Source organism: Pogona vitticeps, chromosome 2, assembly GCF_051106095.1.
Source record: "Pogona vitticeps strain Pit_001003342236 chromosome 2, PviZW2.1, whole genome shotgun sequence".
NCBI lineage: Eukaryota > Metazoa > Chordata > Lepidosauria > Squamata > Agamidae > Pogona > Pogona vitticeps.
The window spans coordinates 78881533-78898495 of record NC_135784.1 but is presented as its reverse complement, the minus strand read 5'-3'; the positions used below and the strand labels follow the sequence as shown (position 1 = coordinate 78898495).

Here is a 16963-nt window from a genome sequence, read left to right as displayed (position 1 = left end):
AGCTCAAAATGACATACAGTTCATGGCTGTAACTACCCTCCTCCTCACTTTATCTATACAGTAACCTTTTAATGTAAATCAGGCTGGAAAAGTATCTGATGGATCCAAAGTCACCCAGAGAGTAACATGGCTGGTTAGGGATTTGACCCCAGACTTCCTGAATTCTTGTCCAACACTCTAACTACTGCACCCCATTGGCTCTCAAAGAGAGAGGGAGGGAGGGGGAAAGATTGAAAGAGAAAGAGAGACTATGCTGTAAGTCTTGTTTCCTCACTGGGGCAGAAAGAGAGTGGATTCATTCCAGCTGAGCAAAACTCTGCATTCTATGTTGTATTATCAGTTGACACATTGTGACCTCTGAGAAAGTGCAGCCGAAATAGACACGCAAAGCTGGGATTGATGCGATGGTGCACTACAGCAGGTCGAGAGAGCAGAGTGCCTGTCTGCCTGAAGGTGCTTCTGGCAAGTCAGCCTTAATCTAAAGTGAAAGCAACCTCTTGAAGCTTGATGTGACAAATGTGGGCTGTCAGAGAAAGACAAGAGAGTTGTTGTGTCGGAGCATTACTTGACATTTACTCATCTGTAGTGGGCAGCTCCACTTATTTCAGGACACATGCTTGCTTATGACAAGCCCAGCAAAACTTGAAGTGTTGCTTAGATAAATAACAGAGAATGATAACAAGGCTTGGTGGAGTTCAATTGACTTTCATCCTAGCATTGGATTTTGGGTAACGTGTCTTAGTGAAGGACTTAATTGGGCCTTGATCAGACAGGCATTTGTCCCACTGTTTAATGAACTGTGGGGGTGGATTGGTTTGCTCTTTTTTCCAGCGATCACACAATGTAATCACTAGAAACAACCAATTTGCCCTCAGAGTACCCCTACGACACCTTTCTGAGTCCCTGGCAGGGACTTCTGCTTTTTTGGTGCAGGTTGATATGGTCTAGTTTGGTTGGCTTCAGACCATTTCAAATATGCCTCTGTTAGATCATTGCTAATGTGCTGAATCACTTGGCTTAAATGGGTGGAGGGGTCTTTGCATTTGTGTGCAACCACTGAATGCATGGTTGTAGGCAGTTTCTATATACAGAGCAAAGGAAAAACATCATTTAATGAGCAACGGTCTACCAGATGCAAAATGTACATGTATAATAATTTCACTTCCCCTGCCCCTCCACAGAGCACCGCTCAACTATTTAAAAACCAAGGCTGTGGCTTCCTTTGTTGAGCCAATCCCTCTCTCATTTGGTCTTCCTTATTTTCCTGCTCCCTTGCACTTTTCCTAGCACTATCATCTTTTCCAATGAGCCTTGTCTACTCAAGGACAATAGGCTCAATTTAGGCTCTATTGCCAAAGGCAATTGCCATAGGCTCAATTTAGTATTTTTCAAGTGGGAGATCAGACTTGTGCCTGAAAACAGCTTTGGGGGCTGCAAGTATCTCTGGGGCCAGCCCTTACCCACCCCTGAGCTATGTGGGCTCTCTAGCACTAGGATATGCAGGTTACTTGTCTTTCCCAGCCAGTAAGCATAGATGGGCAGTAAGCAGATGGATTCAACTTCCCTTGATTTCCAAGATAATTGTGTGTCCTTCCCATACCAAAAGCAGCATTCTTGAATAGACACCCAGAAAACAGATGTGTATGGGAGTGAGATGTCAGGAGGAGCTCTTGTTGTTTCACAGGTTACCCCATCCCATTGATGTCTCATTAAAAAGGGAGCACATGTACATATTGATTAGGTTGCCTCAGAACCTACAGAGATAAGGAAATGAAGATCTAATGCTCTTCCCAGTCATGGACTCCCTTTCCATAGTCACTCCACCACACTGCTGTCTGATCTTGGGGTAGGTGAGCTCAAGGAGAGTCAGTTGTGGGGATGATGATGTCACCACTGCCTGAAGTCCTGCCAACACACCAGTTTTCCAGGGATGCGCGCATGGATTTTTGGTTCTGGCAATGCTCAGGGAATCCAGAATTAAAATTCCACAAGGCTGGGCTCTCATAAGCCAGTGTGTCAACCTCGTGATGATAGCCATCACCATACCCATACAAACATCCAGTAAGATGCAGAACCTGGAGTTCAGTACCACTGACCCTCTCAGTCAAAATCCAGACTACTACGTGCATGAATTTTTTAAAAAAATTATTAAAAGAAAGGAAAGTGTTTGGGATGACGATTCAAAAGGACAAAAGTTCCAAATGGTTCCAAGAGGTTTCTCAAAATATAGGAGCAAATTGTGGTTACAGGCATTCAAGGACAACACACCAGAAAATTTAAAAGCCAATCTCCCTATCTCATATGCCTAGACTAGACTGACCTCTCCCTCTCCAGAGAGACAGAGCCAACAAGCAAGTTTTCTTAAGTCCCTTTTATGCAAGTCAATGGGCCATACTCACAACCCTTGTCCACAATCTCTCAATTACATTTATTTTCCTGTGATAATTCTACAAACAAAAGGAATCCTTCTGCCTTATTCTCATTCCCAGCTCTGAAATCTGCATAACTCTCAGGGAAGGAAGCAGGCTGATTGGATTCCTTCTTGATATGTTCCTTCTTTAATAGATAACAGATAACCTTACAGTTCTTTATCAGCATCCTGCCCTTGAAGAGCATCAGCAATAAGTGGTGAGGTGTCCTTTCTTTGAAATATTTAGGAACAGGAGATAAAGTGAGGGCATGAATTGGTCTGTTTAGGAGCTGACCTCTTCCTTTTTATGTCAGCTTCCCATACACTCACGGAAACATAGGAGAGTCCAGAAACTGAATTTCATATTTCATGTTCCCATTCACACAGATAGATAGCTATCAAAAGATTGAAGTTCTTAATGCATTAAAGAATCTGAATATAATAGCAGGAGCTTATTTCACCTTCCAGAATTTGCAGATTAGCTTTCCTTGTTTGATAATTGGTCTTCAAGAGTTAAGTACAGGATTCTTGAAGTACAATTTGGCAAACACAGAAGACTGCCTCAGTCACTTCTCTCCAATGCTGATGGGCTTTCTGCTTTAATTGAGGGTTGTCCATAACATTTCTTTCTACCCTAAAATATCAAAATTTTGCTCAGGGATTGACTATGTCATTACACCGCAAGTGTGCCAAACCCCCTCTGCCATAAGTTCCCTTTGAGGTTCAGTAGAAATCTCTACCACCTGCTGGAAAACTTCCTCTGAACTTTAGTTTTAATTGGCATCTTTGTAACAAGCATTTAGTGGAAACAGGAAGCAAAAATAAAAATAAATTCCAACTGTTTTAAAGAAAAATGAGCCTGAGTGAATGTATTTTTTAATATTAATTTCTCTCTCCTCCCAACTCAATTTACCATACAGAAGGGGACTCAGCTGGGAAGGTCTTTCACAGCATATAAGTCCCAGCAAATATCCCACTACCATTACTGAGGGATACAGAACAGATCATAATAATATACATCTTATCTTTGGGGTTCTAAAGTTAATGAGTGGGATCCTGTTAGCATCAAACACTTTTCACAATGGACATAGCACAAATGGCTTTATTGTGCTTCTACTTATTCCTACAGAAAGTGCAAAGCTGTAACCAGGACTTCCTTGCCCAAGTGTAAGTCATTGTTTTGAATGGGGACTTAACAGGATCTTGGTCTCTGGCAGATCTCTGTAGTAACAGAAAATAAATTCATCCAACATGTTGATCACTCCCTTCCTTTCAAGCCGTTTCATTGAGAATTACATAGAATAGATCCCAAGAGCTACTGCTAGGAGAAGGCTCTGCTTGTCATCAGAAGACAACCACATGTATATTCTTGTACATGTACAGATCCCAGCTCCAGGAATATGTAGCAAATCATCTTCCTCCTTTGAGCATTGTCACACACTTAATGCAATCACGAGAAGAAATGGAAGGCTAATTATATTTAAAGAAATAGGGCTTCTGCATCCTTCAGTGGCACCCATTGTCTGTCAATGTACCAATGTTTAAAGTTATAGCAGTTTGACACTGCCTTTCACCGCCTTGACTCCATCCTAAGGATTTCTGGGATTTGTAGTTTCATGCTATACAGTACTTGGAATTCTGGACCGTAGAGTTTTAATGGCCACAACACTAGAAAATCTTAAACAACTAAGTACCTCACAAAACTACAGACCTCACCGTTCTGTAAAACAGAGTGATGGCAGTGACAGTGCTATCAAACGCTGTGCAGCGCATATAGACTCTAAAAAGCAAATTAAATTGGATGCAAATTGGAGCCCAACTGTGAGGGAGCAAAACTTGTCCATGGTCTGTAAGCTTGGCTGACCCAACCTTGGCTGACAAAGACCATCACAGAGAGCAAAGTACACAATACAACCTGGGATCCTGCTAATATACACACTCTGCTTTTCCACATCTGTTATAATCAGGCCATTTAGTCCATTTAGCTTACTGTGTAAAGCATGATATTTCAGCAATATCCCCCTTCCCTACAGACTGTAGTCTATGAATCAGAAGGTACAATCACGTGGAACAATGTATGGAACAACCCAGAAATTATGAGTTGACAGAACAGCAAACATCACTGAGGGGAAAAATTGTAACCCATATTAGCCAGAACACAGAAAGACAAAGGCTTCCCAATTTGCGCCAGTTACAAAGTAAACCAGTAAAAGATCTATTGAATGATGTAAATGTTGTCATCAGAACAATCCCAACCAACACACTAAATGAAACAAACGAGCTCATATATAACACAGCTACCATAATAACCATGGAACTTGGTTACAAGCTGCAAAAAACGTGCAGACATTAGCAACTTAAAACACTTGAAAGATTCAAAACTTAACAATGAAAAAGTAAAAGCCAGACTATGCAAAATATATGACCTAGAAAGGATGATGATGATGATGATGATGATGATGATGATGATGATGATGATGATGATGATGATGATGATGATATGGTGATTCTTTCCAGGATTTCCTGATAAACAGCAGTCAGAAGTGGTTTACTGTTCCCTTCTGCTGGGGGTGCCCTGGGACTGTGCAGCTTGCCCAAGGCTATCATACAGGCCGGCACAGTGAGGAACTGAATTCCCAATCTCGGCTATTTAACCATACCAGGTTTTTTTTTTTTTTTTTTTTTTTTTTTTTTTTTTTTTGGTGTGTGTGTATGTACAATATCCTTGTGGGGAGTCAGGAAGACCCTTCCAGCTCTTATGAGCCAATTTATTCTTGATGCCCCACTTCTCTGTATAGTACGAATGAACAATTCCACTGTTTTCAGGTCTTTTCCAAATAATTATTGCATGGCAAATTGTTCACATAGCAATATAACAAAGTTATGCAGCATGTTTAGTAACATCAGATTTATCATAGCGTGAGTTTTCATGAATTATAGCCCACTACCACACATTCATGAATTATTACAATATAATCCTTGAACTCAATTGTAAATCTACTGCACACAGTCCCATATGAAACCATTGTGCTGTTGATACATCTGAACCTCTAAGATTATAACTATGCATCTGAAGAAGGGGGCTGCAGAACCTATGAAAGCATATGTTACTATAAATCTTTTAGTGCCACATGATGCTTTGGTGTTTTGCTGTGACAGAATAATATGGCTGTCCCTTTGGAAATATTCACATCATTCTGCATAGTAGTCACATTCTTGCACACTCACCCATACAATCCATCCACCACCACCACCACCCCATTTTAAAGGTGAACATGTACATGAACATAGAAATGTGTGCATAAATAATGCTGCCACAGTGCGTCCATATGCTAAAGCATGGAGACGAAGCCATGGACCTCCAGATATTATTAGATTCCAGTTTCCATCAGCGCCAAGCACCTTGTCCAAGGATGGGAGGTGATGAGATTCATAAATACGGTAGTTGCTGTTTGAAAGGCTATATGTTCCTGACCTTGTTCAAAATTCATGGGATAAAGACTGGACTCACTGCCCCTTTTGGACTTTGCTTTCACGGATCATGTTTTAGGCTTAGGGTGGTGGAAGTAAATGGCTGCATACGATGGGGTTCCTTTTCTGCCACTTGATACCTTGAGGAGAATGCCGAGATGAGACGTACAGTTTAACCAGGTTGGCGCTTCCTTCCTCTGATGTGGAGCCATTTGGACAAGCCATGCAAAAGGCAGCAAGCTGTCCTGCTTTCCCCTCTCTCCTGCCTGGCCTTTGAGTCCGTCAGTAAATGAAATTGCATGCTCCCTTCCTGACCGCTTCAGTCAACATAAAGTGGTTTGATCAAAGGAGTGCCTGGGTTTCATTGTCTCTGTGTCTGGTAGCGTGTTTATTAAAAGGAGAAAAGCAAAGCCATCAAATAAAAGCTTTCTAGGTGAACATTTCCCAAGGCAAACATGGCAGAAGGCCTCTGGGTTCATACACCAATTTTCCAGCCAGGTTTCAGTTTTTACTTCCTTCTCAACAGGGAGAGATCCAGGAGAACAAGTGGGATGAAAGCTCCTCCGTAATTTCTCCAGTCCATTGCCTGTATTATATTTTTATACACACAAAGGCATGTGCATTGCCATCATGTGTGAATAACCACATGTATGAACCATTTTCCTCATTTGAGATGCTGGAAAAAGATGCTATGAGAAATGTCTCTGGAACAGGAAAAAAATACAATACGGCGGGATTAGAGATGAGGGTATTCATATTCATATAACGAGGATCCGGCCCCGGACCATCCACTCGCACGTCCTGCAGTCGTGGCGACCCCACCCATAGTTCCAATCGTGCGGGGAGCGCCACTCTCTTCCCACTCTGCTGGCCACTCCAGGGACAGGGAGGATGAGTCTCCCTGCACAGACTCTCCTATACGAATACAAATGCTCCCATCTCTAGTCGGGATCAAACTCAGGTCATGAGCAGAGTCTTGACTGCAGTACTGCAGTTTAACCACTATGCCACATTGGAGACGTGTAATGATTAAAAGACTGACAATATCCTCTTTGTGAGGAAACAAGGCAGCTTTATCACTGTTGCTTCACTGGTTCTTTAGTTCTTCTTCAAGCTCAATTCGCTCTTTCACACGGTCTAGCACTCGGTGTAGTTCGGAGGTTTAGCTTGTGGGTGCGAGAGTTCACACACCTCTCCTCCCCCCCCTCAGAATTCTGAATGCAGCCGTGTTTTTCTACTTCCACCTTGACACCAGTCTTTTGTTATACCTTCCCCTGCCTTGTTTTCCTTGTATTGTGCCTCTTTTGGTTGCATGTGCTTTAGTCATTGCTTCTTCGCCTGTGTTTAAATTTTATGGATGCGTTTACTAGGATAATAATTCTGTATTTCAGTTCTAGTCTAAGAGGGAAAAAGTATTACAGTGGTGCCCCGCATAGCGAGGTTAATCCGTTCCGGATTAACCTTCGCTATACGAAAACATCGCTGTGCGGGGCAGGAAAACCTATTGGAACGCATTAAACTTAGTTTAATGCGTTCCAATAAGTTTGTAAACTTACCCCTCCAGCGATGTTTTCCCTCCGGCGGCCATTTTGGAGCCGCCGATCAGCTGATCGGCGGCTCCAAAATGGCCGCCGCATGACCCGAAATGCCCCCCCCGCAGCGTTTTCGCGCCCTCCCCTTGCTTAGGGAGGTCGCGAAAACGCTGCAGGGGGGGCATTTCGGGCCATCCGCGGCCGTTTTAATGGCCGCGGATGGCCCGAAATGCCCCCCCGCAGCGTTTTCGCGACCTCCCTAAGCAAGGGGAGGGCGCGAAAACGCTGCGGGGGGGGCATTTCGGGTCATGCGGCGGCCATTTTGGAGCCGCCGATCAGCTGATCGGCGGCTCCAAAATGGCCGCCGGAGCCCCAATCGTCGCAAAGCGAGTGCGGCGATTGGGGCTGATCCGTATAGCGATCCCCAAAATGGGATCGCTATACGGATCTTTCGTTAAACGGTGCACTCGTTAAGCGAGGCACCACTGTACTTATTTCTATTCTGAAATGCTGCACTCACTTAAAAGGGGTAGAAAATGGCACGAGAAGAATGTGTATACTACCAGAAGGGTCAAGGAATCGGAAATTTACCATTCTTCTTGGATTGCTACCAGCAATGCTATCAGCAGTTCCCAGCTTCTGGAAGTCACCCTGTGATGTTTTGTGTATTTCTGAAGCAAACTGAGATTAATTACAGAGATTATTGTCCTGTTCAGTTTCCTATGGACATAACTCTGAAAGTAGCTGGGGCGCTATTGAGATGTCCAGTCTCCTGCCGGCTTGCATGGCTGGTCACACAACTGGTTGTATGACTAGCTGTGTGGATGGGCAGGCAGCTAGACCTCTTTACTAGTATCACAGCAGCTTCCCGTGCTTGCAATTCCATGCACAGTAAATTGACTAGGATGCTGGCCAGAGATGTTCATAAAAGGATGTCAAGTCTGTCCAGTGTCAGCACAGTCAGTCCCTCACAGAGTCCTATAGCTATACAGTATTTATGAAACAAGGTTGATTAACCAGTGGGCCCTCCGTATGTCGTCGGGCTTCAATTCCCATCAGTCCTGACTAGCATAGCCAATACTGATGGACACCTGGAGTGACAGAGCAACAGATGGCAACTCATTCCCGAACCTCGTGGAAGGTTATGACCCAGTCTCAGGCCTGTATAGAATTGCACCCATAGTCTCATCCCATTAAATCTCTGATTTTACACCCCAACCCACTTATCAGGACTTTTAATAAATCTGCTTAGGCTTTTTCTACATGCACTGAACACCATATTTACTCCCAGATCCAGCCTTGAGTACCCAGCCTTGAAGTTGCTGGACTTCAAAGCCCCAAAGCTTCATCCAGCATGGCCACTCTGATCAGGGATTCTGGATGTTGTAGCCCAACAGTATCTGAACGGTCAAGTTTGGGAACTACGGCTCTAGATGAAGGAGTAGAATGAGATTTACACCAGAGTGAGTTGCAAACAGCTCCATGAGGGGCCAGTGTGTGTTCACATGAGTTCCGACAAATCATCCTTACGGAAGCCTAATTCCGGAAATTGACGTTTTAAAAGCACTTACCTGATCAGCAAAATAGAGCATTCCTGAATGGCAGCTGATGACATTATCATTTCACCCTGCCGGTTATTGCATGTGCTAGAGGTGTGCAGCTGGCTCCGAGAGCAGGCTATGCTGGCAAGTAAACACACCATTTGCAGTTGCTATGGTAACCAGCACCGTAAAGCAGGCAGGGCTCCCCTATTTTCATTCACATAGCAACAGGACTGGGCCTGTTAACCATGGACTACCTTGGGGACCATTAGATGCCACTAAGGTGATTGCCTGCATTTAGCCCTCTCTTTGGAGGAATCCTTTATATATCCTTATAAGAACTGCCCAATACAAGCCTGGTTTACCAATAATAACCCACGAGGAGGAAGAACAATGGTCTTGAAGCTGCCTACCCATAGTGAGCACCTGGAGAGCAGACCACTAGGCATAACTTACGTGGTCAGTCTTTCCTGCTATTGTGATATTATTGCAATTTTGCATATATGCAGATTTTATACAAAGCTCTTTTGTTCTCTTCTGTTTACCTTTTTTGGTGAAGCATAACGTAGCCTGCCTGGACACTATTCTGTTGTGCCAAGTGTAATCATGACAGGACAGCTGTAGCTTCTGATTTTGGCCACCCAACTTTCCTACTGTGCCCTCATGTTCTTTCCCACATCTGCCACAGGCAGATTTTTTAAAAAAATCACAGATGGTGCTTTATGTAAATGTTGGTTAGTGACCCACCAAGAGTATAGAATCAGCACTTTCTCTGTGACTCATCCTTGTTTGTTTTCACAGCAGTCCAATCCTCAGGAATTAAGTGGGCAAAGTATTCCTTTGCAATTTTATCTCCATTCTATTTCTTGTTAAAAGCACAAGAACAGGGGCAGTTGAGGAAGTGGCAGCCCTCATGGGTGGGAGAATGGCATTTCTTTTCCATGGCAATTGCTGTCCTGATTTGACTGAGAGAGTACAGTGACGCTAGCAGCAGGGACCAAGGCACTGTGGGTTCCTTTGAAACAGTTGGGTTTGTTTAGAATAATCTATTCCACACTGACAATTCACACAGAAATGGCTCCTGCCAATATTGTGAAGTGGCCTAATGAGCAAGCCACTTCAGGATATCAGCAAATTAATCACATCCCCTGCTCAGGGAAGACTCCTTGTTGTAATAGTGAACAAGTTCCATTGAACACAATGAGAACTTCACCCAAGTAAGCATGCAAAGGACCTTTTAACTTTATTGGATTTTTCTGAGGTCCTCAGGAGATGGTATGTGTGTGTGTGACAAATAAACACCTTTTCCAATGGCTACTTTGTGGCATCTGTGCCTGCAGGGCTCTATTGTATGAATGACCTTGCTATACAGCAGGAACTTTGGTGTGATTTTCCTTAATCTATCCAAAATGATAAACATGTGATCTTCCAAGACTATTTATCCAGCATGAGAGAATGCATCCCTTCACCACTCCATATACATTTCATATGTGTAATAACCTTATTATCTTATTAAGGATCGGGATATAACTAGTAACAAGAGTGGTTATTAGTCCATCAAAATATGACTCTGAACACACTGTAGAGCTGCCTTTTTCACTCCTAGCAAGGCCTCTTCACTTTTAAACTTCTGTGAGAAGCAAGAAATCAAATGAGCAACCATTCCCTGGCATTCACTGCAACCCCAGAAGTTTAACTTGGTGATTTTCCATCATTCAGATGTTTTAAAAGGATACAAGCTCAGCTACCATAAAAGAAAATCTGGTAATTTTAGCTATAGTTGTTTCCCCCTTCTTTAGGTAAAACATTGCAGAAGTCTTATCTTTCTTCCCTTTTATTAAGCCATTGAAATAGCTGTTTTTGGAAGGCTTTCTTGCCTATAATTGTACAAAATTCTAATCACATTGCCTCTTGAGTTGACAAAGTTTCCATTTTTATTAAATCAATGATAAGTTACAAAGGAGGAAAAATAAAGAATTATATGTACACCGTTTTCAAAAACAAGCCAAAGAGGATCATGGGGGAAGGGGCAGGAAGTTCCTCAGAATAGCATGAAAAGATGAAAACATTCTGCCTGCAAGTGACAGAGGAGAAATTAAAAGAGATTTGTACCAGCCGGGATACAATGCCAAATAAACAAATGGTTGGTTTATCTGTAGGAGCACAAATATTTGATTCTCTCCATGACTTGTAGAATTAAAATACTAAGATGCATCAATGTTGATTTACATCCTCTGAGAATCTGACTCACCAGATCAGATGTGGGCATTTTCAGTGGGCAGCAGAGTCAATTCTATCACTCCCTTGAACCCACTGCAGGTTGCCTCCCTGCCAAATTTCAGCAACATGCCAGAAACAATGCTTTAAATTAAGTAGATAATGTTCATTTGACAACTGTTGTCATGCATGACTGCTCTGTTTTAGTACCAAACAGTGAAAAATTTTTTAAAATGGATATTTCCATTTTGTTTTAAAGGTAATTACTTGCTTTTTGGTGAAAATCAGTGGCAAGGTTTGCTAGCAGATTTTCATTGTATTGTTCAGGGAGCCACAGAAAAGGCCTTGAACTATATTGTCTACTCCTGCATTTGTTCTATGAACCTATAATATTTTTGATGTCATAGGCTGTTAATCACATGTGATCAGTACCAAGTATCTGGTACCAGGAAATTTATTAGAGGGAAAATCAGTCAGTATACAGAGACACTATTGCCTCTTGGAGAACCTTTGGCCCTCCAGATGTTTTGCACTACAACTCCCATAATCCTTTACAATTGGGCATGCTAGCTAGAGCTTCTGGGAGTTGAAGTCTAAAACTTCTGGAGACCCAAAGATTCACCGCCCTTGTTCTAAATAGCTCGTATTGCTACACAGGTATTGCTACAACAGTTTGCTCTTTTCCCCAATCCAGAGCTTGGAAAACCACTTTTAACAAGAATGAATATAACAATATTGGAGATGGGCACAAATCAGAAAAATGGTGATTCATTTTGATTCATGATTCATCAAGATTGCCCAATCATGAATTATGATTTTTCCCCCTGATGAATCAAATTGTCAATTTGTTTTTTACTTTAAAACCCAATAAAATGGTCTTCCAAGCACCTAGAGACACCAAATTCACAAGGAAGTTTCCCTGGCCTCTCCTCTACAAGCTCTCCATGTTTGGCAAGGTTTAAGTATCAGACGTCCGGGTTATTCACCCACAGGGGGGGCACCCCAGGAAAGTTTCTCCCGGGCATCTAGTGACCCCAACATCACAGAGAAGCTGGCTCTCCTCTACAATCCCTCCAGGTTTAGTGACGACTGGGCTACAGACATCCATGGTATACACTCACAAAATGGGCCTCACCAGGAAAAAAATGCCCTTTAGCAGCTGGTTTGGGGGAAACACAATCTTCACCAAACTTGAAGGGAATCATAGAGGAGAGTCAGAGGAAGCCTCCCTGTAATTTTGGTGTTTTAGGTGCTCGGGGAGCCATTTTATAGCCAAACAAATAGACAAATAAAAATTCATTGATTCATATTTGTCAGGGGCATTGATTTGTAGAAATAAAAATAGACGAATTAGCGATTTTTGAATGAATTTGATGGTTTATTTTTTAATTCATGTCCATCTCTAAACAATATGCTTAAACTATCCTTAAATGAGTAATAGCGGAACAATGCTCTGGGTCCTAGAACATCCTTCTACCCCTGAGTACTCAGAAATGGCTTCATCATGACCCTATACTTACTTCTTAAATGATCTTTCCAAACTTTTTTCCTTGCTAGTTTTGCTATAGCAACCCAATTGATTAGGCTCACAGCTAGAGCTCTGTGTGTTACCTGTGATTCCTAAGAAAAAACACCAGATGTGCTGCAAAAGTGAGCCTGAAACAGGCACTGGATGTTAGGACTTTTAGAGCTTCACATGGAGATGAATTTCACCATGAAAGTCTGGACAAAATCCAAATTAAATGAATATTTTTTAAAAAAATCTATTTTTTTCTGATTCATTCAACAGTCACATTTCGCGTTGTTTGAACATAATAATTTTCAGTTAATGCTTCAGTATTCGTCTGAAGAAATGCAACATGCCAATTTAGATTAGGAGAAAATCAGACACTTTTCACTGATGTTACAAAGATTTGCAACTCAGCTAACAACTGGCCGTGGGGTTCCTTCACTGTATGGTACATTTAATCCATTGAGATAGAATTACTGAATACTGAATGCATTGTGAATTATATACTGTTAGAATGACAGCCTGTCTAAGACACAAGTATCAGTGCTAGACATACTTTATCCTGAATTTGTTAAGACAAGTACCGTATTTTTCGCACCATAAGACGCACTTTTTTCCCACAAAACAGGGGGGTGGAAAGTCTGTGCGTCTTATGGAGCGAAGAAAACAGATTATATTTTCCTGTTTTCTTCTCCTAAAAAAAATGGTGCGTCTTATGGAAAGTTGTGTCTTATGGAGCGAAAAATACGGGTATATGCCTCAGCATGCACCTCCGGGTGCTTGTTCTTCACTTACACAGACATATTCTGACTAAACAAGGACCCTTATGATATTGACACATGGCAAGAGGTAAACCTCCCTCCTGGGAAGGTCTGTAGCTCAGATGTGGATGACAAGCTCTGCGTTCTGAAAGTCGCAGTGTCAGTCCTCCGTCTCTTCCTCTACAAAAGTTTGGGAACAAACTCCATGGAAACTGTGGGAAGCAGCTGTTCTAGGTTTAATACTGTGCTAGATAGATCAGTGGTTTGAATCATAATAAGGCAGTTTCCAGTGGATCCCAGGGAGTAATGCTCACTGAAAAGAGTGGGATCCATTTCTGAAGAAACATGGCTAGGGTTGAACTATAAGGGATAAAAGCAAAATTAGCACATGCTTATTGGAGACACCACCCCAAAAAAGCAACAGGTCAATTCAAAGGTGCTTTATTGGAAAGACATGACATTACATGTCCTGAAAAGGACAGATTTCTTGAGGTATCTGCCATAAATAATGGGGGCCCAAATGTCACCCATATTTCTACAGTTGAGATTGGCGTTCAATGCTAGCAATTAATGTGACTGCAGAGCAAAGCTACTTGTGATTAGTATTTGCTCAGTTTTCCAGAGAAGAAAGCCAAGTATATGTTCATGGTTTGCTGTACCAGCTTCTCTCAACAAGAAAGGAACATCTGGTGAGAATTATTCCCTTCAGTTCCTTTTTAAAATTATTGTAGCAAGTCCATAGGAGGAAGCAAAAAATCCAGACACATGAATGACAGCCTCCTGCAACCTGGTGCTGTGTCAGAGTAAAGCTCACAAGAGCCTCAGGCAACTGATGGAGGTGACAGGATTGGTAGACCAATGCAATGACAAAGGATACTAGATTAATGATGCTTGCTATATGATACTGAGGGCCAGGCTGGAAGTCACGAAAGCTCTTTTTCATATTCTTATTTAGTTGTAACAAGACAAATGAGAATTACACTGGAGACAGTGGACCAACATGTTTTCTTGACACTTTCTGTTACATCTCTGTCCTACACAGCTTCCAGTAATGTCATATAAATCGTAGCACCTTCCAGCTCTGTCCTTGAAAATGCAATCAATGAGACATAGCAGCACAGCATATTCTTTACTATCGTCACAACAGGTTCAATCTACTGCCACAGTCAAGGTGAGAACTTTCCCAAGACCACTAGCTCTTTCAATATAATACAAAGAATTTGTTGGGTTGTCAAATTCTCATTATGCAACATGTATTCCTGAAAACATACTAGGAAATCAAATGGGAGAGAGCTCTTTCCCGAAACAGATGAGAAAGGTTTATGGAAGGTAAAGGAAAATAATACTTCCAAATATGAAGGAGACACTGTTGAACAGAGGCAAAACCATGATGTTCAGATGGTCTTACCTGCCACAAGACATCTCAAGCAGGACAGATGGGATCTACACAAAAGAATAACGCCTCTGACTGACTTCTGGTGAGCATTGCTTTTAACAGCTCTCCAAGTTATACTTTCTCCTACTCCCTTACTTTCTTATAAAGTTGGCTTTCCCCTCACACCTTACTTAGTTTCCCCCCCCCCATGTAGTCCTGCTTTGGAAGTGGCCTGATGCTGATACCATCTAACAAAGCATGTGAGGGCCCCCAAATATTTCCCCTCCCTGGCCCACAGCCCACCTTCCTGCTTCAGTATGGGGAGAACTTCTGTCTCTCAGCCTTCTTGCTGGCATTGACTGTGGAGATCTTGGTCGTGTATGTGGCAAGGTTGCCACTGTGCCCCGTTGCTGAGGAAGGGGGCAGCGTCAAGAAGGGGACAGGTTTCAAGCCGATGAAGTTGGAGAGGGAGATGGCATAAGGGGCACCAAGCAAGGCTGGGGGAGGTGCGGCCACTGCTGTCAGCGTTGGGGCTGGCGAAGGGGTGAGGGGCTGGGAGAAAGTCATGCCGAGGTCAACGGGGGGCGTCTGGGAGGTAGATTTGGCCGTCTCTAAACTGAAGAACAAGAAGGGAGAAAGAATGAGATCCATGCAGGCCCACATTTACACACACACATACAGATACGTGTGGACATATACCTTAGTGTATATGTACTGCTGTATACAGGTACATGCTTGCATAGCATAAGTGTGGCTGAATAGGTACAGTTTGCGTATTACATACATGCATACATACACGTATGGATATGCATATAAACATAGACACGTGTTTGCACTGGCATGCATAATGACATGTGTAGAAGAACAGGTACACATAGACCAGACCTTTTAAACAATATGCTCAATTTCTGCCTCCAGAAAATGTCTATTCCTCTAGAATCTTCTCCCTCTGTGACTATGTTCATGCATTAGCTTTGATGAAAACCTCTACTATGACAAGCAAGGTTGTTTTTCCAGTCAATATTCAGAGGTCAAAGTTCTTATTGTAAGGCATCTTGTCGTGATCTCTGTTTACACAATCACAGCATCCATAGTATTGCAAGCATCACTGCCTTGTCTTTCTGGGGTCATTCACTGACTACTGTATTCTTCTGTGGAAACCTGACCTTCAACCACTTGAGATAACAGCCACCATATAGTTCCTCTGTCTACTTCTCCCAGAAGGAAAGAAATGGTGGGGGTCAGTTTCTTATGAATGCATAAACACAGCAAAAGTTTGAAACGAGTTTCGGAAATAATTACCACAAGAAAACTGATTCTATAGACAGGCAAGTGCATCAGTTCATGACAAGCTACATATTTTGGATTTCTGCCCTTGCTGGTGGTAATCCAGGAAATGTGAATGACTGCTATTTCCTGATGCGTGAAGAATTGCAAGGGTCAAGTTTTAATAACAAGCCATGACAATGCCCTTCTATAGTCCACTTAAGGGAAGTTATCTCTTGGGTAGGGTGATAGAGTTCCACACTGTATATAGCAGTTCTTCCTGCAAGAGGGAACTGAAAGAAAAGTGGTGTCAGATCAGAACAAAATCTGCTTCAAATCCTGGAGGTAATGTTACTAACATTAAGTTGCCTCATGAGAAATTCAAAGCATGGTTGCTGTCTACTGGATTGGAAGAGGACAGACATTAATACAAAAGGCTGGTAACTTTGTAATGGAACCACCACATGTGGCTGTGTTTGGTGCTCCTGTTTATTAAGCAAAAGGCAGAGCGTTGGCAAGTTAACAATTCACCCACAGTGTCACCACTTGATTGCCACACAAGAGTCCATTTTAGGGGCTTAGGCATAGCAGGAAGGAGCCACGTCGGTATCCCCACAGATCTGAGCACAGTAACTCCACCCCTGAGTCCTAAAGGCTCTTACCAGGCTGTGATGAGGTACTGAGCCAAGGTGATGCTGACTGGTGTGCCTGTGATGGTCACATTACGTTCAGCGGAACCCTCCGTCTGGTTCCCAATTTTGATGTGGGCTCCGGACATCTGCCGGATTTCACTGATCTTGCTGCCCTGGCGGCCAATGATGCAGCCAATGAGCTGGGAAGGAGAAAGGGAAGGCTCAGGCTTTGACTGGAATGGCATATA

At 42.7% G+C, this 16963-nt stretch overlaps 1 protein-coding gene across 2 annotated transcripts in view; it reads right to left on the bottom strand.

Moving 5' to 3' along the window:
- Nucleotides 1–10865: 10865 nt before the first annotated feature.
- The window catches only part of PCBP4 (poly(rC) binding protein 4), a 48214-nt gene continuing 42116 nt past the window's right edge, over nt 10866–16963 (bottom strand). The window contains exons 12-13 of one of the 2 annotated variants that reach the window (XM_020803881.3): nt 16746–16915; nt 10866–15433 (exon numbers count right to left, since the gene is read on the bottom strand). In XM_020803881.3, the coding sequence (XP_020659540.1) occupies nt 15130–15433; nt 16746–16915 (474 nt within the window). In that variant the 3' untranslated portion in view covers nt 10866–15129. Of the gene's footprint in view, nt 15434–15939; nt 16377–16745; nt 16916–16963 lie in introns of those variants that run through there. The other variant, XM_020803882.3, reaches the window with a different exon arrangement.